Source organism: Lucilia sericata, unplaced genomic scaffold (genome assembly GCF_015586225.1).
Source record: "Lucilia sericata isolate MDLA Ls3-8-SP2 unplaced genomic scaffold, ASM1558622v1 Contig000116F_arrow, whole genome shotgun sequence".
Lineage (NCBI taxonomy): Eukaryota > Metazoa > Arthropoda > Insecta > Diptera > Calliphoridae > Lucilia > Lucilia sericata.
Window position 1 is genome coordinate 205001 of NW_023994148.1, and position 24837 is coordinate 229837.

General features: G+C 33.1%; 4 protein-coding genes across 10 annotated transcripts; 1 reads left to right on the forward strand and 3 right to left on the reverse strand.

The window, feature by feature from the left end:
* Positions 1–1038: 1038 nt before the first annotated feature.
* LOC119600509 (zinc finger protein 235-like) lies at positions 1039–3044 on the reverse strand. The gene is made up of 3 exons (XM_037950762.1): positions 2757–3044; positions 2320–2690; positions 1039–2225 (listed from the first exon to the last, which is right to left on the reverse strand). The coding sequence occupies exons 1-3, from the start codon at positions 2898–2900 to the stop codon at positions 1088–1090; spliced, it is 1653 nt and encodes a 550-aa protein (XP_037806690.1). The 5' UTR covers positions 2901–3044; the 3' UTR covers positions 1039–1087.
* LOC119600511 (mitochondrial pyruvate carrier 2-like) lies at positions 2957–4911 on the reverse strand. Of its 2 annotated transcripts, XM_037950769.1 has the most exons (4): positions 4625–4911; positions 3845–3995; positions 3528–3789; positions 2957–3090 (listed from the first exon to the last, which is right to left on the reverse strand). In XM_037950769.1, the coding sequence occupies exons 2-3, from the start codon at positions 3980–3982 to the stop codon at positions 3562–3564; spliced, it is 366 nt and encodes a 121-aa protein (XP_037806697.1). In that variant the 5' UTR covers positions 3983–3995; positions 4625–4911; the 3' UTR covers positions 2957–3090; positions 3528–3561. The 2 variants fall into 2 exon arrangements, with proteins under 2 accessions (XP_037806697.1, XP_037806696.1); XM_037950768.1 differs by lacking the exon at positions 2957–3090 and having other exon boundaries at positions 3475–3789.
* On the reverse strand, positions 4789–10856 carry LOC119600510 (importin subunit alpha-3). Of its 4 annotated transcripts, none has more exons than XM_037950764.1 (6): positions 10744–10856; positions 10488–10617; positions 9923–10136; positions 7682–8893; positions 5887–6063; positions 4789–5815 (listed from the first exon to the last, which is right to left on the reverse strand). In XM_037950764.1, the coding sequence occupies exons 3-6, from the start codon at positions 9986–9988 to the stop codon at positions 5720–5722; spliced, it is 1551 nt and encodes a 516-aa protein (XP_037806692.1). In that variant the 5' UTR covers positions 9989–10136; positions 10488–10617; positions 10744–10856; the 3' UTR covers positions 4789–5719. The 4 variants fall into 4 exon arrangements, with proteins under 4 accessions (XP_037806692.1, XP_037806691.1, XP_037806694.1 ...); XM_037950766.1 differs by having other exon boundaries at positions 5526–5815; positions 9923–10010; XM_037950763.1 differs by having other exon boundaries at positions 10488–10783.
* A 1105-nt stretch (positions 10857–11961) lies between these two features.
* LOC119600503 (regulator of gene activity) lies at positions 11962–24766 on the forward strand. 3 transcript variants are annotated; one of them, XM_037950753.1, is made up of 8 exons: positions 11962–13602; positions 18811–18946; positions 19014–19171; positions 19250–19496; positions 23263–23811; positions 23959–24163; positions 24264–24428; positions 24505–24766. In XM_037950753.1, exons 2-8 carry the CDS (start codon positions 18814–18816, stop codon positions 24728–24730), a joined length of 1683 nt encoding a protein of 560 aa, XP_037806681.1. In that variant the 5' UTR covers positions 11962–13602; positions 18811–18813; the 3' UTR covers positions 24731–24766. The 3 variants fall into 3 exon arrangements, with proteins under 3 accessions (XP_037806681.1, XP_037806679.1, XP_037806680.1); XM_037950751.1 differs by having other exon boundaries at positions 11963–13602; positions 19250–19514; XM_037950752.1 differs by having other exon boundaries at positions 11963–12329; positions 19250–19514.
* Positions 24767–24837: the final 71 nt, after the last annotated feature.

Below are 24837 nucleotides of genomic sequence, written 5' to 3' on the forward strand. Positions count from 1 at the left end.
CGCTCGCTCGCTCGCTCGCTCTCTCGCTCGCTCGCTCGCTCGCTCGCTCGCTCGCTCGCTCGCTCGCTCGCTCGCTCGCTCGCTCGCTGCTGCTCGCTCGCTCGCCGCTCGCTCGCTCCTCGCTGCTCGCTCGCTCGCTCGCTCGCTCGCTCGCTCGCTCGCTCGCTCGCTCGCTCGCTCGCTCGCTCGCTCGCTCGCTCGCTCGCTCGCTCGCTCGCTCGCTCGCTCGCTCGCTCGCTCGCTCGCCGCTCTCGCTCGCTCGCTGCTCGCTCGCTCTCTCTCTCGCTCGCTCGCTCGCTCGCTCGCTCGCTCGCTCTCTCGCTCGCTCGCTCGCTCGCTCGCTCGCTCGCTCGCTCGCTCGCTCGCTCGCTCGCTCGCTCGCTCGCTCGCTCGCTCGCTCGCTCGCTCGCTCGCTCGCTCGCTCGCTCGCTCGCTCGCTCGCTCGCTCGCTTCGCTCGCTCGCTCGCGCTCGCTCGCTCGCTCGCTCGCTCGCTCGCTCGCTCGCTCGCTCGCTCGCTCGCTCGCTCGCTCGCTCGCTCGCTCGCTCGCTCGCTCGCTCGCTCGCTCGCCTCGCTCGCTCGCTCGCTCTCTCTCTCTCTCGCTCGCTCGCTCGCTCGCTCGCTCGCTCGCTCGCTCGCTCGCTCGCTCGCTCGCTCGCTCGCTCGCTCTCTCGCTCGCTCGCTCGCTCGCTCGCTCGCTCGCTCTCGCTCGCTCGCTCGCTCGCTCGCTCGCTCTCTCGCTCGCTGCTCTCTCGCTCCTCGCTCGCTCGCTCGCTCGCTCCTCGCTCGCTCTCGCTCGCCCTTCCCTTTTAATTTGTTCAAATTGAGTTTCAGTTGCAGTTCCGTTTCATATCAGTTCGTTTTTAGCTAACTCTTACTCAGATTTAGATCAGTTCTAGTAAAGTTCATGTTAGTTCTGTTCTAATTGAGTTTCAGTTCTGGATTCATTTCTAGTTGGTTCTAAATCAAGTTATAGTTCACTTCGTTTTTCCCAAAAACACTCTAATATTGAAAATCAAACAGCACAAATTTATATGACTACAATTTATTTAACTTATACTTATTAAATCACTAATATTAATAATACTTTATGTTGGCTGCTGACACATAAATGTCATTGTCGTGGGCAAATCTTCAACTGGTTTCACCTTTTCCAAATGCTGTTGTTTAATTTGATGTAAACGCAACGAATTACTCTGGGTGAATGTACTCTGACACACGGCACATTTATAGGGTCTCTCGCCGGTATGCGTACGTTTGTGTATATTCAAATCTTTCGATTGTTTAAAAGCCTTCTCACACTGCGTACACTTATAGGGTCGTTCGTTAGTGTGCGTACGCATGTGAATCTTTAATTTGTTCGATCGTCTAAAGGTCTTTTCGCAGAGGGTACATTGATAGGGCTTCTCACCGGTATGCGTGCGACGATGTACTTGTACATCGTAGAGTCTAGGATAGGCTCGATCACAAAATTCACACTTATAGGGTTTTTCACCAGTATGCCGCCGAAAATGAATATTCAAATTACCCTCACTATCGAACTTTAAACCACAAAGTGTACACAAGAAACGTTTTTTCGGCTGTAGTACCTTCTCTTTAGGGGCAGTGGTTTTATTATCGGGATTATGATGACTATTGACATGAGCTATTAACTTATATTTATTGGTATATGAACGTGTACACTGCTGACAGGCATACTGCTTCGCGGCGTTGGATTTTTTCGGTTGTATTTGGAACTCTTCTAAATTTTCTGTTTTATGTATACGACGCATATGAGCATACATATTATGGCGACGACTGAATTTGGCCTCACAATGAAGACATTGTATTTTCAGCTCATCTGGTACATGATTTAAACGCAGGTGACGATTTAATAGCCGTGAATTGTCAAATATTTTATCACAATCATTACATTTCACCTGCAACCATTCATCTTCATTTTTGTCTTTAGTTTCTTCAGCTTTAGGTGATTTTTTACGTTTTTTCGTAGGTGATGTTTTCTTTTTTAGCGATTTTTTTGTGGAATTATTTGATTCGTTTAACCATTCATTGTCATCATTATCATCACTAGCCGAATGGCATGATCTTTCATTTATATTGCTATTGTTATCGGAAGTGTCCATAGTTTGCTCCAGAATATTGGGAATGTTGTCTTCAGTGTCAGACGTGAGGATTGTTAGAGAAACATTGGGGTATGTTACATCTAAAGAATCTTTTAGGTCATTGCTAAAAGTAAAAAAAAAATAAGATGAATATTATAAAAGACCTACATCACTTCAAATTTAGTCTAGTTCTAGAGGAAATTTTAAAACCATCTTACCCTTCTTCAAAATTATCTTCACTTTTCGTAAAATTAACAGCTAAGGCATCTTCTTCTGCATTCTCCTGTTTCAATTCTGGCTCAGCCATCATAACATCAACACCCACCACACCATCACTACTGTCACCCACATCATCATGTTCCATTTTAATTTCAGCACATGCCGCTATATCGATTTGAACCTCTTGTAAACAATCCGAAGACTTTCCAACACCAACGCTATCCACCGACTGAGGATTTTGTAAAAACATGGAATAAAGCTTTTCATTGACTTCCTGAGCCTGCTGGACGAAAGCATGGGCGGCTTTCAGTTTCTTGGAACAAAGGCCACAAATGGCCTGAGGCATTTTAGAACATTTGTCTTGCATTATCTTTTGTGAAAAATGTATTACATTAAATTTTCGTTATTAAACATTTAATTTTGTTTATTTACTTACATTAATATTGGCCACTTCATTGAGTAATTCTGCATAGGATTTTTGCTGATTATTCTCGTCAGTTGAAGTCTTTTTTGTTAGAGATTGTAATCCTTTGGTGGACTCATTGAAACACGTCCGACATTTATTGTTTATTTTATTCATTGTTTATTTTTTACGCCTATTTTTTCACATTATTCGCAATACAACAATAATTTTGTGTTTATTTTTTGTTTTTTTTTTACAACAATGTCAATTTTTTTGCAATTTGTGTAATTGACAGCTGTTTGTTTATTGTGTGTTTGTCAAAGGCGACTTCTTGTTAACGGCGTTAAATTTTCAGATTTAGCCGCAACTTGAAAAGAAGTTTTGAGCAAAGTAAATTTATAAAGTAGACTCATTTGAACAGCTGACTATTTTTTTTAAACTTGCCATTTGTGGACTTACTTGTCAAAAATGTTTATGTTGCCATATTTGTTTTCATTTTAACGCTTGCTTTTGTACAAATTTCTGAGTAATTTGTTGTATTTAATGTGAAAAAGTGTATTTTAAGTGTATAATATTTTTAAAAATGTTCTAATTTTTAAAAAATAAAGAAAACTCTGTGACTTTTAATATAAATAACAACATATTTTTGGAAAGTACAACAATAATGCCATATTTTCCATTAATTATTGGTTCACTTTTGTAAACAAATTTTGACAAGTGAGTATTTCAAACAAAAACAAATTGCCTGTGGTTTTTGTAGACGTTTGTTGTACAACAACTAGTGTCGCTACTTTATTAATTTACTTTGGTTTTGAGTACATTTCGTGAAATTTTATTTTTAATTTTCTTTATTCTGTTCCATTTGATATCTAACAGCTCGTACAACTTGTATACCCTGCGTTAGGGCGACAAACATATTAACAGTTAATAAAATATAATTTTTCGGCACTATGACCATGGAATAACGTGACCAAATAAGACCTGTAGCTGTCAATGTTGACGCTTGATTGATGGATAGAAGTTCAGCAGGACGTTTTAAGTCACCAATACCAGCAATAACGAGACCCTTTTTTAAAAAAGCTAGTCAATATTTTGTAATATATTAAAAAATTGTATATTACCCATTTGAAAATAGGTGCCCAAAAGAAAACTGTTTTGGGACCAGCCGGATTCATCCATAAGGGCCTTAGGGATGCTGGTACAATTTTATCGCAGGCGCCTATAATTGCATTATATGCAGTTGTTAGAAATCGGACCATTTTGATTTAGTAACTAGTGGCAAGAAAATTTATAAATAAAATTGTTTATGCAAAATTTTAATTCTAAATTAAATTTAATTTCCACTTTAGTTCGAGTGTACTTCAAGTTCAATTCCAGTTGTAGTTCTAGCTCCATTCTAATTCAGTTCTAGTTCAGTTCTAATGCAATTCTAGTTCAGTTCTACCTTAGTTCCTGTTTAGCTCTAGTTCAGTTCTTGTTTAGTCCTAGTTCACTTCTTGTTTAGTTCTAATTCAGTTTTAATTCACTTCCAGTACTAGTTCAGTTCTAGTTATGTGCCAGTTCAGTTCTAGTTCAATGATAGTTCAGCTCAGTTCTAGTTCAGTTCTAATTCACTTAGTTCCTGTACTAGTTCAGCTCTAGTTCAATGATAGTTCTTGTTCAGTTCTAGTTCAGGTCTAGCTCAGTTCTTGTTCAGTTCTAGATCATTTCTATTTTAGTTGTAGTTCAGTTTTATTTCAGTTGTAGTTCAGCTCTACTTCAGTTCATGTTCAGTTCTAGTTCACCTCTAGTTCAGTTCTTCTTAAGTTTTAGTTAAGTTTTAGTTCAGTTCCAGTTCAGTTCTAGTTTAGTTCTAGTTCAGCTCTAGTTAAGTTCTAGTTTAGTTCTAGTTCAAAACTCACCACATTAACTATAGATTTAAATTAGATTCGTTTACTTGTGTTTTTTTATGATGTTTTTCTTTTTATTATAATTAAATTTATATTTACGATTTAAAAGATGTTTTGTTTTTCTTAAAAACGTTGTAATATTTTTGAAATATGTTGGCGTTTTTAAATACTTATGATTTTTTTTTATATTTTCTTTAATTTTATTTGTTAATTTAATTTAAATTTGTTGCAAATGAGCGTTGAATCTTGGATCTTGATGATTTTTTTTTATGAAAATTCAATTTAATTTTATATATAATTTATAGGCGAAAACTCAAATTCAATAAACAAATTTAAATAAAAAGGAGGAAAAAAACTAAATTTGTAATAAATAACAACATGAATTGTAGAGATTTTGAAGTATTTTTCAAAAAAATATATAAATAAAAAACAAACTTGGTTTAGTTATAAAATTTTTTTAAAGGTATTTTTTTTTTTCTACAATATATTTGTTTTGTTTAGTTCCAAAATTAAAATTAAAAATAATAAAAAAGAAAATTCTTTTAAGTAATAAACATTTTTTGTAGTTTACTTTTACTTATTTTGTATAAAAAAAAAATAAAAAGAAAAAATAATTTTCTATAGTAGAAAAAGAAAAATTATATATAATGATGATACTTTTTTTTGTTTTTTTCAGGGAAAAAATTAAAACTTCAAAAGAAAGGAAGTCAAGGGATAAATTTCGTTATTTTTGCTTTTTTTTCTTTTTCATGTGTTTAAAACTCAAAAATTCAATTAAACTGTTTGGTTTTATATATAGAATTATATATATATATATAGATATTTCTTTTTGTTTATATAAAGTATTAAATTACAATAATTAAATTATCATGGACTCATTCATTATGATGATGTTGTTGTTGTTTTTGTTGCAGTTGCTTTCGTTTGTTATTATTTGATAAATCCTTCTTTTTTCTCTCTTTTGCTTTGTTTCCGTTTTGTTGTATGTTACTAAATTAAATATATATTTATATTTGTATATATAAAAAAAAAAGATTTTGGTTGTTTGCAAATTAACAAGACAACATATTCAAATCATGGTCACATTGAAAAATAAGGGAAATTTTGTTAAAAATTAAATGTGTTCGGTAATCTACTATCGGCATTTGGATCAAATTGATATTGAGTGCCATCAGATGTTGGTACCATCGAAGCTTGTTCAGGCTGTAAAACAAACAAAATAAAGTATTTTAAATATTTTCACATTTTTATTGTTTTTCTCCAATAATAATTACCTCGTCAGAGAAGTGCTGTTCGATAATTTCGTAGGCCAACTTATAGATTTCCACATTTTCGTGATTTTGTAGTTTTTCAATCTTTTCGAGACCATCGCATTCTTCAATTAAATTGGCTACATCTTGAACATGACTCTCGGCCATTTTGAGCATATTGTTAAGACCATCTAAAACCACCTGTATAAGGGAGAGAAAACAATATTTATAATATAAGAATAAGTTCGAACATGAAGATAAGGAATGGAATGAAAGTTAAATCTTAATCTTAATTTTTAAATTCAGTTCAGTTCTAGTATAGTTCCATTTAAGTACTAGTTCGGTCCAAGTTCGGTTTTAGTTCAGTTCTAGTTCATTTCTAGTTCAGTTCCAGCTCAGTTCTAGTTCAGTTCTAGTTCAGTTGTATTTCGGTTCTAGTTCAGTTTTATTTCAAGTTCTAGTTCATTTCAAGTTCAGTTGTATTTCAGTTCTAGTTCAGTACTAGTTCAGTTCTAGTTCAGTTCTAGTTCAGTTCTAGTTCAGTTCTAGTTCAGTTCTAGTTCAGTTCTAGTTCAAGTTCAGTTCTAGTTCAGTTCTAGTTCAAGTTCAGTTCTAGTTCAGTTCTAGTTCAGTTCTAGTTCAGTTCTAGTTCAGTTCTAGTTTAGTTCTAGTTCAGTTCTAGTTCAGTTCTAGTTCAGTTCTAGTTCAGTTCTAGTTCAGTTCTAGTTCAGTTCTAGTTCAGTTCTAGTTCAGTTCTAGTTCAGTTCTAGTTCAGTTCTAGTTCAGTTCTAGTTCAGTTCAGTTCTAGTTCAGTTCTAGTTCAGTTCTAGTTCAGTTCTAGTTCAGTTCTAGTTCAGTTCTAGTTCTAGTTCAGTTGTATTTCAGTTCTAGTTCCCTTTTTTTCAAGTTCTAGTTCATTTCAAGTTCAGTTGTATTTCAGTTCTAGTTCAGTTTTAGTCCAGTTCTAGTTCAGTTCAAGTTCAGTTCTAGTTCAGTTCTAGTTCAGTTCTAGTTCAGTTCTAGTTCAGTTCTAGTTCAGTTCTAGTTCAGTTCTAGTCCAGTTCTAGTTCAGTTCTAGTTCAGTTCTAGTTCAGTTCTAGTTCAGTTCTAGTTCAGTTCTAGTTCAGTTCTAGTTCAGTTCTAGTTTAGTTCAAGTTCAATTTTAGTTCAGTTCTAGTTGTTACAGTTCAGTTCTATTTTAGTTCAAGTTCAATACTAGTTCAGTTCTAGTTCTGTTCTAGTTCTGTTCTAGTTCTGTTCTAGTTCTGTTCTAGTTCTGTTCTAGTTCTGTTCTGTTCTGTTCTAGTTCTGTTCTAGTTCTGTTCTAGTTCTGTTCTAGTTCTGTTCTAGTTCTGTTCTAGTTCTGTTCTAGTTCTGTTCTAGTTCTGTTCTAGTTCTGTTCTAGTTCTGTTCTAGCTCTGTTCTAGTTCTGTTCTAGTTCTGTTCTAGTTCTGTTCTAGTTCTGTTCTAGTTCTGTTCTAGTTCTGTTCTAGTTCTGTTCTAGTTCAGTTATAGTTCAGTTAAATTCAGTTGCAGTTAAGTTCTGGTTGAGTTATGATAAAGTTCCAGTTCAGTCTTAGTTCCGTTTTAAAAATTTTACGAACATGTTATTTAAAAAAAAAAGTTCTAAATTATAAGAAAATGGTCAGTTCGGAATTTCGAAAATTTCTAGAGGTTTTTACTTTAACATTGAAACTGTTTCAAATATAACTTGAAATTTTCGAAAGAATTGAAAGAAATTCAATTTAGAATATAAAATTATCTACAAATAGAATCGAATGAAATCGTTATAAAACGTTTTCCATTAATAAACACTTACATTGATAACCTGGGTATCTTGGCATGATAACAAATCACAGAATGGAGGTATGACGCCCTCTTTTATGAGTGTAAACACCTGTTCACGATTACCGCTGATCGTCAAATTGCTAATGGCCCAAGCGGCTTCTTTTTGCGTTTGGAATTCACCATTACGTAGATTCTCGATGATCTTAGGCAGCAAGCCGCAATTGATGACAGCCTGAACTTGTGATTGATTGCCCGCCGTTATGTTGGACAAGAACCAGACGGCTTCTTTGCGTATTTTCTCCTTTTGATGCGACAACAAAGCTGGGAAGAACGCAAGAGCATCATAGTTGAGCACCACTTGTGTTTGTTCATCCGAACCGGTAACAATATTGCCAACGGCACGCAAAGCTGCGGTCTGTACTTTAACCTCGGCATGACCCAAAAGGGGAATCAATTTGGGTACAACACCACTTTCGATGACCATTTGAATTTGATCATTACCGCCATCGGTTAAATAGCTAATGGCCCAGACGGTATCGACCAGGATATTGGTGTCGGTATGATGAATCAAAATATTTAAAGCGGGCAAAATCTCATGAATGGTAGCAGCTGGTGGTGGTGGATCTTTGTTGCGGCACAAATTCACAATAACCCAGGTGACGTTGCGTAAAAATGATATGGGTATGTCTGGTTTGATGAATGACAACAGTGGCTGTACCACACCGTGTTTGATGACATAATCACGCAATTCGGGACCATCACCAATAATATTACCCAAAGCCCAGACGGCCTGTTCGCAGACATTTGGAGCGGGTGATGACAACAACTGTAAGAAGAGTGGTACAGCACCGGCGCCCACCACTTCATTTGTTTGTTCTGATGTACCCGAAGCAATGTTGGTTAAAGCCCAGGCAGCTTCAAACTGTAGCATTGTCTGATTGTGTTGTTTTAGGCAATCAACTAGAATGGGCAATATATCACTCTTAATCAAGTCATTGATGGGTGGATTCTTATCAGAGGAGAGTAATTTGCGTGCAGCTTGTACAGCAGCCAATTGTTGTTCGGGTTTTGATGAATCAGCAGCAGCTTCGGCTAATTTTTTCAAATTTATTTGATTTGGTAACTGATCATCTTCGTCTGTGTTCGAATCCATGTTGGGAACATTGCGGCGCTTGAGGATTGTCTCTTCACGTTTATTTTTACGTAATTCCACTGTGACTTCATTGCGTCGACGACGCATTTCCTATGAAAAAAAAGAAACAAAGTGTAAATTTTATATTTTAGTTTCATTTATGAATAAAATATACTTTATCTTGTGATATAATTAGGTCTATGGATTAGTTTGTGCACTATGGAATTGCACTAGAAATGAAGTAGAATTGAAGAAGAACCGAGCAAGAAGTGTAATTGAACTAAGACTGAGCTAGATCTTAACAGTAACTGATCTCGAATTAAACAAGAACTTAATTAGAACTGAACTGGTGAAAATGGAACTAGAACTAAAACACAACTGAACTAGAACTAAACTAAACTGATCTTAACTAGAAAATGTATTACCGTTAAAAACAAACCTAATTTGTTTAACAGCTCTGCTAGAAATGTATTACCGTTAAAAACAAACCTAATTTGTTTAACAGCTCTGCTTTCCAATAGATCATTTTAGAGCAGAGTTGTATTTTCGGGTACTTGCAGAAAATTGTAAACAAAAGAAAATCTACAATTATATTCTCACACACACATTCGCACCCATAATTAAACATTCGCTAATGTGTTGGTGAGAAATTTACGAAACCAACAGTAAAAATGGAAAACGCAAAAATACAAAAAAAGTTCACCGTAATTGAACCACGAGGAAATAAATGACAATGAAAATGAATTAAGAAAAATTAAATTATATGAAATTAAAACGCAAATCATTAATTGCGAATAAAAAAGAAAATAGAAAAGAGATTTTTCTCCATTAAATGCAAAACTGCAACAGAAAATCAATAAAATTAGGCAGTGGGGAGATAACTTTTTTTTTTCTTTCAGTTAGAAAATGAAATGGAGGTTAAGCAGTTTTGTGTCTTTTGCCAATTCCCATTATTTGGTTCCCTCACACACAGCACAACACACCACCATTACAACAAAAACATGTGCCTATTTTCTTCTTCTCAAGGAAATTTTATTTTAAAAAATATATAATTTTCGATGATTTTTTTTCGGAGGGTGTGGTTTTTTTCTTTCAAGTAGTTTAATAATGAAAACAAATTAATTAAAATGGAAAACTTACCTCTTGATCCTTGCCTTTGTTTTTGAAATTTTGCAAACGATTCACATTTGGTTCGAGAGACGTCATTTTCTTTTTTTCTGCTGTTTTTCTTTATGTATATATAATTAAACTATAGTTAGCAATTTAGTTATTAGAAATTTGCAAAGAAAATATTTAATTTTTTTTTTTTTGTAAAATTTCTTTTTTAAAGTTTTCTATTGTATAAAAATTCACACTGATGATTAAATGGAATCCGTAGAAAAACGACACAGCAACCGCGACGAACAATAACGACGAATGAACGAAACGTATAGAAAGAACAAAAAAAGAATACGACAAAAAAAAGCACCAAAAAAAGTTCAAGTGTATTGAACACACAAAAAAAAAACATAGCAGCAGACGTCGGCGGCGTTGGCGTCGTTAGCAGCAGCAGCAAAAATACCGATAAATTTCACAAAAAAAAAAATAAAATACAAATGGCGTTATTACTTTTATTATTGTTTGTTTTGAAATATTTTTCACTAATTTTAATAAAATTAACAAAAAAAAGAAAGAAAAATTATCATGTCATTTATGACAAACTTACATTTATTTGCGTTTCCTTTTTATGCTGCTTCTACTGCTAACAAACTTTCTGGAATATTTCCTTCTCTAGCTGCAACTGAGTATTGTGTGAGTGCTTCTTCTTCTCCTGTTATTTTGGACAAATGCAGAATCTAAAATTTTTATAATTATTTACTTTCAGTTGCCTTGAATTTCCTTATTTTTCCTTAAAGTAGCAGTATTTAGTTAAACTTTTATTGTATTTTAGAAATACAATAATAAAAACGGAATTTTCTTACGATTTATACAATTTTTCCGACTCTTGAATAGTGATGTAAATGTATGGAGTAATTGGGTGTTGATAATTCGATAACGATTTGTGCTTTTAAGTAATCAATAATCAATATTAGCTTTTCAATAGCAGAGTTGTATATTACGAAAGTTAAAAAATAAATGTATGTATTTTTTTTTTTTATAAAAAGTCGACTTTTGTCTTTCCGATTACGAAAAATTTTCGATTTTTCGAACTATCCGACAATATATAAAAAGTCTACTTTGACTTTTTTGAAAATTTGGACATTTTTGACTTTTTAACTTTTTTGGACTTTTATTTGCAGTCAACAGAGTTTGCAGAGTTGTATATTTTTAAAGTTAAAGAAAAAAATCTGAAATGTTTTATAAAAAATCGGCATTCAATTTTCCTACTTATATCCATTTCCAGAAATTATCTCCTTTTAGAACTTTTCGATTTTTTTTTAATTTTTTCGACAATTTATGAAAAGTAGAATTGGACGTTTTTTGAAATTTTTAAAATTAAATTTTTTTACAATTTTTAAATTGTCGACTTTTTGAGCTTTTTTTAATATCGACTTTTGACTTATCGACCTTTGTTTGATTTTAATTTTTTTCGACTTATTTCGATTTTTTCAAATTTTCCTAATTATTGAAAAGTCGATTTTTAGTAAAAGTTTTAGAAACTAAACCTTATTTTATATAAAAAATCGATAATCTGCAAAAAAAAAAAAATCGAAAAATTGTAAATGTGAAAAACTAACAATTTAAAAATAGTATTATATATATATTTGGTTTAAATAATTTCGAAAATTGAAAATTGTCTAAAAAGTAAATAGTGAGAAAAAAATCAAAAGCAAAAAATTGACTTTCATAATTTGTAAATTTTATTAACTTATGAGTTTATAGATTTAATAGTACTCTTGCCTGTTTGGGTTCTTAGTATATAAGTATTGTCGTTTTCCAATTTGTTATATATATAATAAAAACTGGTAACTCTAATAAGTAATGCCCACTTACAAAACAACATCAGAGTTGTATTGTAACTAGTAATTACACAAGAAGAGAAAGAAAACAGAAAAGCAACTCTGTTTAAATATTTAGTATGTAAAATTACATGGGTAAAAGAGAGACAACTAGCTAATATACAGTTATTGACTTGTGTGACAGTGAAACAAAAACTAGACAGCATTTTATTATTACCCAAATACATGCAAGCGCAACGAACGACATTTCGTTTTCTGTGTAATTGTATTCGTGCTATGAGCCATAAAAAAATTTTGCGGAAGGTTTTTTTGTGTGTGTTTTAAATTTCAGCTCAAAGAAATTCTACGCAAATTTCGATTTGTTAATAACAGAAAAAGCCCTTCAGAAAATAAGACAGTTTTCCTTAAAGGAAAATATTTTCTATATGGATGCGTTAAAGGCAAAAGAAAACACTGTAGAGTGAATTTTGCTAAAAACGAAAAAAATAAGAAGGAAAGAAAAAACCAAAAGTGATTTTTTTCTCTCTTCTCCCATCAGCAGCAGCAGCAGTCTTTCAATAAGTTCGGGTGAAATTTCATTGAACTGCTTTGAAATTAAAAAAACAAAGGCAAGTTACAGACGATAGACGTTGGGACGAAAAAGAAAAATATATAGACAACCATAACTAAATAAAAAAAGAAAAACCAACGAATAAAGACGTCGTGAAGAAGCAGCATTCAAAAGAAAAAAATAGTCGAGCAAGAAACAAACAACAAAAAAGAAACAATTTTTGCTTGAATCAAATTCAAGCAAAATATTCAAAATTACTTATTGGTAAATTTCAAAAAAAAAACAATTAAAAATCTAGAATAGAAAGTGTATTCAGCAAAATAGTTTAAAGTTGGTGGCCACTACTGAAAATTACGATACGAAAAAGTTTAAAAAAGAAGAAAAAGTTGAGGTTGTGTTTGTGTGTGTGAGTGTCAGTGTTTGTGTCGACGAAGAAGAGGAAGAAACATCATAAGTGTGTGTTTGTTTGTGTGTTGCAATCAATTGGACAAGCAACACCAACCAACTGAAAAAGAGAGGAAAAGTTGAAAAAAGTAACAAAATCAAAGACCAATCGACCCGACCCGATCGACCAGCAGCTAATGCTACTCCAACACAACTTCTAGAAAATAAATAAACTCCTCCACAGGAAAAAGTTGAACTTGCTCTATTATTTTGAAATCTTTAAATCATTTTTAGCAGTTCATGGTAAAGTGTTAAAGGAATTGGAGAAAAGAAAAAAACGTGCAAAATTTTATGGTAATTTTCTTAAATATTTGGTTTGGAAACCATTTGGTGTATTAGTTAACAGACGCCGTTTTTGTGCCATTTTTTCTTCTTCTTCGTGATAGCGCCAGCCAGCCTGCGCCTGCTCTCAATAAATTCCTATAATATCGAAAACACAACAAACAAAAAAATAGTGGATCTGAATCCCTAACATAAACATTTATATCTCGTCTGTCTTTCAACCAACCAAATAACTATTCTGTGTTGTGTTTGCCAAAAAAAAAAAAACAGTGATTAAATTTCAAGGTTGATAGCTCAACGGATTTGTATTGTATTTTTGAGCCCAAGTGATAACTACCATACCACTTTCATACTTTCTGCCCGCCTGCCTGTGTTGTGCTAATCACTGTGTGGTGTTATTAGCAAATATTGGGGCAGTTGGATTCCACCTAACGTTTAATAACGTTCCATTTTTTGCCGCTTTGGAATGTTAGATGCGGTGAACTGTTCTTATGGTCGTAGCAGTAGAAGCAGCAAAAGCTCAAGTATTACAAGTCGTTTGAAAACAATAACAACAACAAAAGCAACAATACATTCGGAACAAGAATTCACAACAGATTTATTGGGTGAGTGTAGACGCAAGGAAAATGGAAATTTGAAATAAAAATACTTTAAAGTTGTATAAAATTAGATTTTCAAGTTTAGGAGTCTTAGATTATTTTGTTAGAAAGGGATATAGCGAAATTTTTATAATTTCTTATTGTTTTCTCGTTAAAAGGTAATAAGTGCATAATTGAGGTTAAATCCTTCAAAATATCAGAATAGATAGGCGACTTAAGATTAATGTTCTGCATTTTTAAAATTTTTGGCATTAAGGATCATAATATTTTTAAACATTGATCGCCAGGTTAATGTTTTCAGAAAGGTTCCTTTGTTAGATTTGTGGCTGTAACATTCATTTGTTAATTTCACAATATGTTTCACATTTCTTAAATTTTACTTTCACTTTGTAGTTTTTACAATGATAAAAATCGTGGCTTTTACATAATTTATTTTGATTCATCATATTTTTTTAACGTGAAGTATAGATTATAGGGTTTTGGATCTTGAATTCTTCCGGGCATACAACTTTTTTCATTCGCTTTGATTTATTTAATGCAGTACATATTTAAATCCATTTAGTTACGATTAAGAAAATTTTTAAAATTATTTCAGAAGTAACATTAGCTTACAGATGTGTCATTTCTTTAGCCGTGATTTTTTTCAGAAGATTTAAATAATTATAGCGTAGAGTTCTTTAAAACGATTTTTAATAAATGGACTTTTCATAATTAGCATAAAGTCGAAAAGCCGGCTTTTTGTTGCAATTATGGTACTCTATTAGTATCGATATTTTGACATATGGCATGCCTACAAGAACTGTCTAGTCAACAACACATTGACGACAGGTAATTGATCTTCTCGTGGTGGTTATTTATATTCGACATTTTAACACATTGATTTGCGATTTAGAGTATATTGTAGTGTAAACTTCGACATGTGATCCAGTCTCGGTTTGTTTAATTGAGTATACATCTACGAATTGCTTATCCAGGACCTAAGAGGTGTCAGTTAAAGGTTTTTTATTTCTAAAGTTCTAGTTATGTATTACTTCAGTTCTAGTTATGTATTACTTCAGTTCTAGTTATGTTTTACTTCAGTTCTAGTTATGTATTACTTCAGTTCTAGTTATGTTTTACTTCAGTTCTAGTTCTGTTCTATTTAAGTTCTAGTTCAGTTGTAGTTCAGTTCTAGTTTAGTTCTAGTTCAATTCTAGTTCAGTTCTAGTTTAATTCTAGTTCAGTTCTAGTTCAGTTCTAGTTCAGTTCTAGTTCAGTTCTAGTTCAGTTCTAGTTCAGTTCAGTTCTAGTTCAGTTCTAGTTCAGTTCTAGTTCAGTTCTAGTTCAGTTCTAGTTCAGTTCTAGTTCAGTTCTAGTTCAGTTCTAGTTCAGTTCTAGTTCAGTTCTAGTTCAGTTCTAGTTCAGTTCTAGTTCAGTTCTAGTTCAGTTCTAGTTCAGTTCTAGTTCAGTTCTAGTTCAGTTCTAGTTCAGTTCTAGTTCAGTTCTAGTTCAGTTCTAGTTCAGTTCTAGTTCAGTTCTAGTTCAGTTCTAGTTCAGTTCTAGTTCAGTTCTAGTTCAGTTCTAGTTCAGTTCTAGTTCAGTTCTAGTTCAGTTCTAGTTCAGTTCTAGTTCAGTTCCAGTTCAGTTCTAGTTCAGTTCTAGTTCAGTTCTAGTTCAGTTCTAGTTCAGTTCTAGTTCAGTTCTAGTTCAGATCTAGTTCAGTTCTAGTTCAGTTCTAGTTCAGTTCTAGTTCAGTTCTAGTTCAGTTCTAATTCAGTTCTAGTTCAGTTCTAGTTCAGTTCTAGTTCAGTTCTAGTTCAGTTATAGTTCCGTTCTAGTTCCGTTCTAGTTCCGTTCTAGTTCCGTTCTAGTTCCGTTCTTAGTTAGTTAGTAGTTAGTTAGTTAGCTAGTTAGTTAGTTAGTTAGTTAGTTAGTTAGTTAGTTAGTTAGTTAGTTAGTTAGTTAGTTAGTTAGTTAGTTAGTTAGTAGTTAGTTAGTTAGTTAGTTAGTTAGTTAGTTAGTTAGTTAGTTAGTTAGTTAGTTAGTTAGTTAGTTAGTTAGTTAGTTAGTTAGTTAGTTAGTTAGTTAGTTAGTTAGTTAGTTAGTTAGTTAGTTAGTTAGTTAGTTAGTTAGTTAGTTAGTTAGTTAGTTAGTTAGTTAGTTAGTTAGTTAGTTAGTTAGTTAGTAGTTAGTTAGTTAGTTAGTTAGTTAGTTAGTTAGTAGTTAGTTAGTTAGTTAGTTAGTTAGTTAGTTAGTTAGTTAGTTAGTTAGTTAGTTAGTTAGTTAGTTAGTTAGTTAGTTAGTTAGTTAGTTAGTTAGTTAGTTAGTTAGTTAGTTAGTTAGTTAGTTAGTTAGTTAGTTAGTTAGTTAGTTAGTTAGTTAGTTAGTTAGTTAGTTAGTTAGTTAGTTAGTTAGTTAGTTAGTTAGTTAGTTAGTTAGTTAGTTAGTTAGTTAGTTAGTAGTTAGTTAGTTAGTTAGTTAGTTAGTTAGTTAGTTAGTTAGTTAGTTAGTTAGTAGTTAGTTAGTTAGTTAGTTAGTAGTTAGTTAGTAGTTAGTTAGTTAGTTAGTTAGTTAGTTAGTTAGTTAGTTAGTTAGTTAGTTAGTTAGTTAGTTAGTTAGTTAGTTATTTCCAGTAAAATTTCTAGATCACCCTAAATTCACTGCTGTAGCCCCTTTAAAAGTTCTTCAGTTTCATACACACACTCAAACACTTTTACACAAATCCTTCGAAATTAACAAATTCAATATTAATAACGCTTTTAACACATCAACTGTTACTGAAAAATGACAGGCATTAAGGGAAAAACAAACGACCTTAAGAATATTTTAAAATCAATTTTAATTACAGCATTCCAAAAAGAGGCGTCGTAGATAGACATAGAGACTTTACGACGTGCATTTCCTGCTGCAGTATTTTCTAATAATAACAAGAATTTTTTGTTAACAAAACAACAAAAAATATGTTAAAACAATAAGAAAAAAAAAACATTGGAAAATGAAACCAAAATAAAATCTTTTCCCGTTGTTATTCTACATATAAATAAACACTATTATTTTGTGTTCCTGGCTCTGAATATGTATGAAATTCCTTCCGTAAATGTTGTTTCTATAATTATTGTTTGTCTTCTCGTCATCAGCAACATCATCCTTTTCGTTTTCAATGGCTATTAATGTTGATTCTTTCAATATGCATTTTTATTTTTATTGTATGTTCGAGTATTTTTTTAAAGCCTGGTAATATTTATAAACGATGGATTGTTTTTTTAACACATATTTTATTTCGTTATTATTATACTTGATGCTTAAATTTGTATTAGTTTTAATGGTAAGAGAGTGATGGTGTTGTTGGTATTCTTGGTAATGGCGTATAAGGGTCAGTAATCAACATCATTATCATCTTTGCCATCAACATCATCATTTTCCACTACATAGACAGAAGGCTATAACAAAAATATATTCATGTTCGTATATTATCCGATACATGTGTGTCTTAAATGCGACAGGTAGTCAAATAATTGTGTATTTATCTCTATATGTAGTAGAGTTTATGTATTAAAAAAATACTTAACTTGTATTTGGGGATCATTAACGTTTTATATACGTTTATATATAATTTGATCCTTGTTTTATTATTTTAGTAGAATATGTTTTTATGTAGAGAAAACTATTTCTTTAGCCGTTTATAAGTTTTTAGTTAATATTGTTATTATGAAAAATAAGGCTTTATTAAAATTAAATTTACTAATACATATGTTGTAAAAAATTGTACTCAATTAATAAGTTTCATAAACCTTTGTTAAATGATTGAATATGTTTAATTTTACATTACTTCTAGTTTTGTTCTAGTTCAGTTCTAGTTCAGTTCTAGTTCAGTTCTAGTTCAGTTCTAGTTCAGTTCTAGTTCAGTTCTAGTTCAGTTCTAGTTCAGTTCTGGTTCAGTTCTAGTTCAGTTCTAGTTCAGTTCTAGTTCAGTTCTAGTTTAGTTCTAGTTCAGTTCTAGTTCAGTTCTAGTTCAGTTCTAGTTCAGTTCTAGTTCAGTTCTAGTTCAGTTCTAGTTCAGTTCTAGTTCAGTTCTAGTTCAGTTCTAGTTCAGTTCTAGTTCAGTTCTAGTTCAGTTCTAGTTCAGTTCTAGTTCAGTTCTAGTTCAGTTCTAGTTCAGTTCTAGTTCAGTTCTAGTTCAGTTCTAGTTCAGTTCTAGTTTAGTTCTAGTTCAGTTCTAGTTCAGTTCTAGTTCAGTTCTAGTTCAGTTCTAGTTCAGTTCTAGTTCAGTTCTAGTTCAGTTCTAGTTCAGTTCTAGTTCAGTTCTAGTTCAGTTCTAGTTCAGTTCTAGTTCAGTTCTAGTCTAGTTCAGTTCTAGTTCAGTTCTAGTTCAGTTCTAGTTCAGTTCTAGTTCAGTTCTAGTTCAGTTCTAGTTCAGTTCTAGTTCAGTTCTAGTTTAGTTCTAGTTCAGTTCTAGTTCAGTTCTAGTTCAGTTCTAGTTCAGTTCTACTTCAGTTCTATTTCAGTTCTAGTTCAGTTCTAGTTCAGTTCTAGTTCAGTTCTAGTTCAGTTCTTGTTCAGTTCTAGTTCAGTTCTAGTTCAGTTCTAGTTCAGTTCTAGTTCAGTTCTAGTTCAGTTCTAGTTCAGTTCTAGTTCAGTTCTAGTTCAGTTCTAGTTCAGTTCTAGTTCAGTTCCAGTTCAGTTCTAGTTCAGTTCTAGTTCAGTTCTAGTTCAGTTCTAGTTCAGTTCTAGTTCAGTTCTAGTTCAGTTCTAGTTCAGTTCTAGTTCAGTTCTAGTTCAGTTCTAGTTCAGTTCTAGTTCAGTTCTAATTCAGTTCACTTCTAGTTCAGTTAAAGTTAAGTTCTACTTCAGTTCTAGTTTAGATACCGTTTTATTTTAGAAATTTTATCTTATTTTCGATTTTCCTGAATAACAAAAAATTTACTAATTCGGGACAGTCACCCTGAGCTGCTGGAATTTCCCATAAAATTTAAGTTTTTAAAAGGTTTGCAATTCAAGTTAAAAACCAAAAGTTTATCTACTTTTATTTTATATTAAAAGCCCAACTTTATCAACATTATTATAATTACAATGGAAAACAAAGTGAATGAATACAATAGAAACCTTGACCTATTTAAGGCATTTACTTTATGCTTATTTAGCAACATGAAACAAAACATGTTAAATACATGCTTTACCTATAAGCCAATTTTATTAAATGGTAATGTTTTTGTTTTTTTTATATCTTATTTTTAGATAATGGCGAATTTAAATTTTCAACAACCCCCAAGAAGCATAGCAAATGCATCTCTAACGGGCAGAACTACAGGCGGTTTTGGTGGTAGTTCATTATCCGGTCATGTAACACCCACGTCAGGCATGTTTCCCAGTGGTAAGTTGTTCTCTTCTTTATTTTCCAAATAATATAAATATTAACTCATTTAAAATATTCTTTAAAGGAGCAAATTATGGACAAACGCAACCTCAATTATCACCGAATCGTAGTGCTCAGCTATCGGTTGGTGGTCCTGCGTTAACAAGTGGTAATCGTGCAAATGTTTTTAACCAGCGTCCATATGTGGAAAGACGTATGCAGGGACTGGGTCAGGGGCCTATGGTAAGTTATAAAACTTTAAATTTCTCTCTTTATTATGGAATTTGAATGTTATTATTTCTTTTTGTATTTTTCTTGTAGTCGAACATGGGCAATTTTATGCAAAATCGTGGCGGTTACGGTACGACTGGTAGTGGTGGAGGTGGTGGCGGTGCCGCTGGTGGACCTCTAAATAATTTCCATAATGTTTTTGGTGGCAGTGGGGATACAACAACGCCGGCCCTACTCGATCCTTCAGAATTTCCATCTCTGACAAATGCTCGCGGCCAGAATGATCAATCACTGCCTCAGACGAATCCCCTCCAGCCGCCGGGAAGCAAACCTTATGGTAATTTCTTTACCTCTTGTGAGTTTTTCAACGAAATATATCCTTCGTTTTTTTTACTTCATTATTTATTTATACTATATACATATAGTTTTATATTTATACATATTTGTAATCATTTTGTTTTAGTTTGTGTCTTTTTATTTACGTTTTTTTTTGTTCTCTCCTAAAAAACAATTTCATCTATTTGTCTAATTATTTTTTATTACTTCTATTATCTAAATTCATTCATTATTAATGTTAAAGTTGTTTTTAGTGTTTTTTTGTAGTTTTGTCAATTAGTTAATACGTTCATTTGTAAGTTATAGTGTTGTGTGTCCATGATAGTTTAAGTTATAATGCGAAATTTCGAAAAGAGTGTTAAAGGCGTGATAGTGGGGCAATGTTAGAGGGGCTTAGGTTTAAGGTCTGACATTCAAAAAACTATTTGGTTGGGATAATTTTGATTAAAATTTAGCTAATAAGTGGATAATTTAGAAAGTTTTAACACAATCTTTTGAAATCCTTTTTGAAAAGGCATTGAGAAATTTTTATATCTGCTATACATTGAAACGATTCAGAATATTTAGGATATTGTACATAAATTTATTACTTTTTGGTGTTTTTTTTTTTTTCTTTGTCACAAGATTCCTATCGATATCTGAAGATATATTTTGGATGCAAAAGTTTGAAAAATGTTTTAAACTTTAAAAATAATCTCAAAACATTTCAAAGTTATTCAGTTCTAGTTCAAATTTTGTTCGGTAGTACTAGTTCAGTTCTAGTTTAGTTCTAGTTCAGTTCTAGTTCATTTCTAGTTCAGTTCTAGTTCAGTTCTAGTTCAGTTCTAGTTCAGTTCTAGTTCAGTTCTACTTCAGTTCTACTTCAGTTCTACTTCAGTTCTAGTTCAGTTCTAGTTCAGTTCTAGTTCAGTTCTAGTTCAGTTCTAGTTCAGTTCTAGTTCAGTTCTAGTTCAGTTCTAGTTCAGTTCTAGTTCAGTTCTAGTTCAGTTCTAGTTCAGTTCTAGTTCAGTTCTAGTTCAGTTCTAGTTCAGTTCTAGTTCAGTTCTAGTTCAGTTCTACTTCAGTTCTACTTCAGTTCTACTTCAGTTCTAGTTCAGTTCTAGTTCAGTTCTAGTTCAGTTCTAGTTCAGTTCTAGTTCAGTTCTAGTTCAGTTCTAGTTCAGTTCTAGTTCAGTTCTAGTTCAGTTCTAGTTCAGTTCTAGTTCAGTTCTAGTTCAGTTCTAGTTCAGTTCTAGTTCAGTTCTAGTTCAGTTCTAGTTCAGTTCTAGTTCAGTTCTAGTTCAGTTCTAGTTCAGTTCTAGTTCAGTTCTAGTTCAGTTCTAGTTCAGTTCTAGTTCAGATCTAGTTTCAGTTCTAGTTCAGTTCTAGTTCAGTTCTAGTTCAGTTCTAGTTCAGTTCTAGTTCAGTTCTAGTTCAGTTCTAGTTCTAGTTCAGTTCTAGTTCAGTTCTAGTTCAGTTCTAGTTCAGTTCAGTTCTAGTTCAGTTCTAGTTCAATTCTAGTTCAGTTCTAGTTCAGTTCTAGTTCAGTTCTAGTTCAGTTCTAGTTCAGTTCTAGTTCAGTTCCAGTTCAGTTCTAGTTCAGTTCTAGTTCAGTTCTAGTTCAGTTCCAGTTCAGTTCTAGTTCAGTTCTAGTTCAGTTCTAGTTCAGTTCTAGTTCAGTTCTAGTTCAGATCTAGTTCAGTTCTAGTTCAGTTCTAGTTCAGTTCTAGTTCAGTTCAGTTCTAGTTCAGTTCTAGTTCAGTTCTAGTTCAGTTCTAGTTCAGTTCTAGTTCAGTTCTAGTTCAGTTCTAGTTCAGTTCTAGTTCAGTTCTAGTTCAGTTCTAGTTCAGTTCTAGTTCAGTTCTAGTTCAGTTCTAGTTCAGTTCTAGTTCAGTTCAGATCTAGTTCAGTTCTAGTTCAGTTCTAGTTCAGTTCAGATCTAGTTCAGTTCTAGTTCAGTTCTAGTTCAGTTCTAGTTCAGTTCTAGTTCAGTTCTAGTTCAGTTCAGTTCAGTTCTAGTTCAGTTCTAGTTCAGTTCTAGTTCAGTTCTAGTTCAGTTCTAGTTCAGTTCTAGTTCAGTTCTAGTTCAGTTCTAGTTCAGTTCTAGTTCAGTTCTAGTTCAGTTCTAGTTCAGTTCTAGTTCAGTTCTAGTTCAGTTCTAGTTCAGTTCTAGTTCAGTTCTAGTTCAGTTCTAGTTCAGTTCTAGTTCAATTCTAGTTCAGTTCTAGTTCAGTTCTAGTTCAATTCTAGTTCAGTTCTAGTTCAGTTCTAGTTCAGTTCTAGTTCAGTTCTAGTTCAGTTCTAGTTCAGTTCTAGTTCAGTTCTAGTTCAGTTCTAGTTCAGTTCTAGTTCAGTTCTAGTTCAGTTCTAGTTCAGTTCTAGTTCAGTTCTAGTTCAGTTCTAGTTCAGTTCTAGTTCAGTTCTAGTTCAGTTCTAGTTCAGTTCTAGTTCAGTTCTAGTTCAGTTCTAGTTCAGTTCTAGTTCAGTTCTAGTTCAGTTCTAGTTCAGTTCTAGTTCAGTTCTAGTTCAGTTCTAGTTCAGTTCTAGTTCAGTTCTAGTTCAGTTCTAGTTCAGTTCTAGTTCAGTTCTAGTTCAGTTCTAGTTCAGTTCTAGTTCAGTTCTAGTTCAGTTCTAGTTCAGTTCTAGTTCAGTTCTAGTTCAGTTCTAGTTCAGTTCTAGTTCAGTTCTAGTTCAGTTCTAGTTCAGTTCTGGTTCAGTTCTAGTTCAGTTCTAGTTCAGTTCTAGTTCAGTTCTAGTTCAGTTCTAGTTCAGTTCTAGTTCAGTTCTAGTTCAGTTCTAGTTCAGTTCTAGTTCAGGTCTAGTTCAGTTCTAGTTCAGTTCTAGTTCAGTTCTAGTTCAGTTCTAGTTCAGTTCTAGTTCAGTTCTAGTTAAGTTCTAGTTCAGTTCTAGTTCAGTTGTAGTTAAGTTCTAGTTCAGTTCTAGTTCAATTCTAGTTCATGCCTAATTCAGTTCCAGTTCAATATTCTAATAAAATATTTATTAAACGGTTGGCTAAGATAAGTGTAAGGGACAAAATTTGTGTGGATAGCTCGAGTTTTCATACCAACCCAAAATCCAAGATGAAGCAGTTGTTACCGGTAATTTTCAGTTCGTTGAAAATAATCTGAATTCAAATTATTCTGATAAAATTAATGAAAAGCGCCTAAACTAAAAACTGATAAAAGTCCTATTTTCAAATCTAATTTGGTCCTTGGCAAAATTTCATTATATTTATGTAAAAATGTCATCAAAATTATTCATTTGTTACTAACCAAACATTGAAAACTCCAAAATTGGAAATCACCTTTTAAATGTACATATATGCTGAACAAAAACAACCTCCCTTGCTCCTGCCTCCAAAATGCTTAAGGAAAACACTCTTTTGTTTTGTTGTTAAAAGAATTGAAATTGGAAGCTAATTTTGTTGTTGTTTGAAAATTCTAGTATTAGTAGTGAAAACGTGTTTTTAGTTTTTTGTTTTGTTGTTAATTTATAGAGTATGAACTTAGATTTCTTTTGTTGATTTTTTTAACACCCATTTGGCTCTTTAAAGATTCATTTAGAAAAGTTCTGTTAATATTTTTCCGAAATTTATTTTCTATACGCATTTACAATAACAAAAAAGAAAACAAACGAAAACAAAATTTACAATTATTAAATACTTGAATGCTAAAGAGTATTTCTTCCCCTCTTCTTCTTTTATTTCTTCCCAAAACAAAAAACAAAAAAAAATCGAAATCCAAATCGAAATCGAAATCCAAATCAAAAATGAAAATGACATCTTTTAGTTGGCATGGTAAAACAACCAACATCAGAGCAATCGGAATTCACGATGTCTAATGAAGATTTCCCTGCGTTACCGGGCACTCAAAACTCGGATGGTACAACGAATGCGGGAAGTGCTCTAACAGATAGTAATAATTTGGATGGTACGGATAAGACAATGAATTCAATTGTAGCCAACAGTGGGTTGGGAGCTGTGGGTAGTGGTGCGGTAGGATCAGGCTCATCAGTTGGTGGTGTCGTTGGTGGTGGTAGTAGTGGACAAGGAGGTGTTGGTGTAGTTGGTGGTGGTGTTGGTGGAGCGCCTGTCAGTACAGCAGGTGGCAATTTTGGCAGTGGTATTGGTGGTATTGTTAGCTCTGGTGGTGTGAGTAGTTCGGCACCCAGTGGTAGTGGTACAACATCTGGCATTAGTGGTATGGGTAATAGTGGTAGCATTGAACAACAACAACAACAGCAACAGCAGCAACAACAACAGCAACAACAACAACATCCGAATGATAATTCCAGCGATAACAAATTGATGAAAACCGGCGTGCAAACATCTCCTGATGGTACGGTTTTCATTAAATGTTGCTTTTTTATTAATTATTATTATCTTATTGTATATCTATAAACTATAACACTTAATTAATGCTTTGTTAAGCTAAAACATACTTTCTAATACTTTTTACTAATTTCCTGTTTTTGTTACATTTTAGGCAAAGTCACAAATATACCGGCGAGTATGGTGAATAATCAATTTGGTATGGTGGGCTTATTAACGTTTATGCGTGCCGCTGAATCCGATCCAAATTTGGTTACATTAGCCTCAGGCATTGATTTAACTGGTTTAGGTTTAAATCTCAATTCCCAAGAAAGTTTACATCCAACATTCGCTGGACCGTTTGCGGATCATCCCTGCAGGTGTGTAAAAGTTTTAATTTTTCTATTTGTAAGAGAGTTTGTTATTTGAATATAATTGTAATTAATTGTTTTTGTTGTTTTTTGTTGTTGTATTTACTAGAGCACAAGATGTTGAGTGTAATGTGCCACCTGAATATTTGATAAATTTTGCGATAAGAGACAAACTTTCCTCGCCACATTTAAAAAAACTGCAAGAAGATCTGCTTTTTTTCCTGTTCTATACAAATATCGGCGATATCATGCAACTTATGGCAGCAGCAGAATTGTAAGTTCCGTTTTATGCCTTAAATCCTCTTTTAATATATTAATTTTGTTTTTTTTGCGTTCTTCTCTTATTGCAGACATAGTCGCGAATGGAGATATCATATAGAGGAAAAAATCTGGATAACTCGAATTCCTGGCCCCAATCAATACGAGAAAAATGGTACAAAAGAACGTGGCACCTTTTACTATTTCGATGCGCAGAGTTGGAAACGTTTGTCCAAGGTTTTCCAAATCGATCCCGAGAAATTAGATAAATGCCCCAATATAAGTGCGTTTATGAACATAAATGGACAGTCTGTATAATATTAATAAAAAAAAAACAAATCTTAAAAACAAAAACACGAAACAAATCTTTAAAGTAATATTAAAAACAAAATCCTTTTTTTTTAATTAAGGCTAAAAACGAAAAA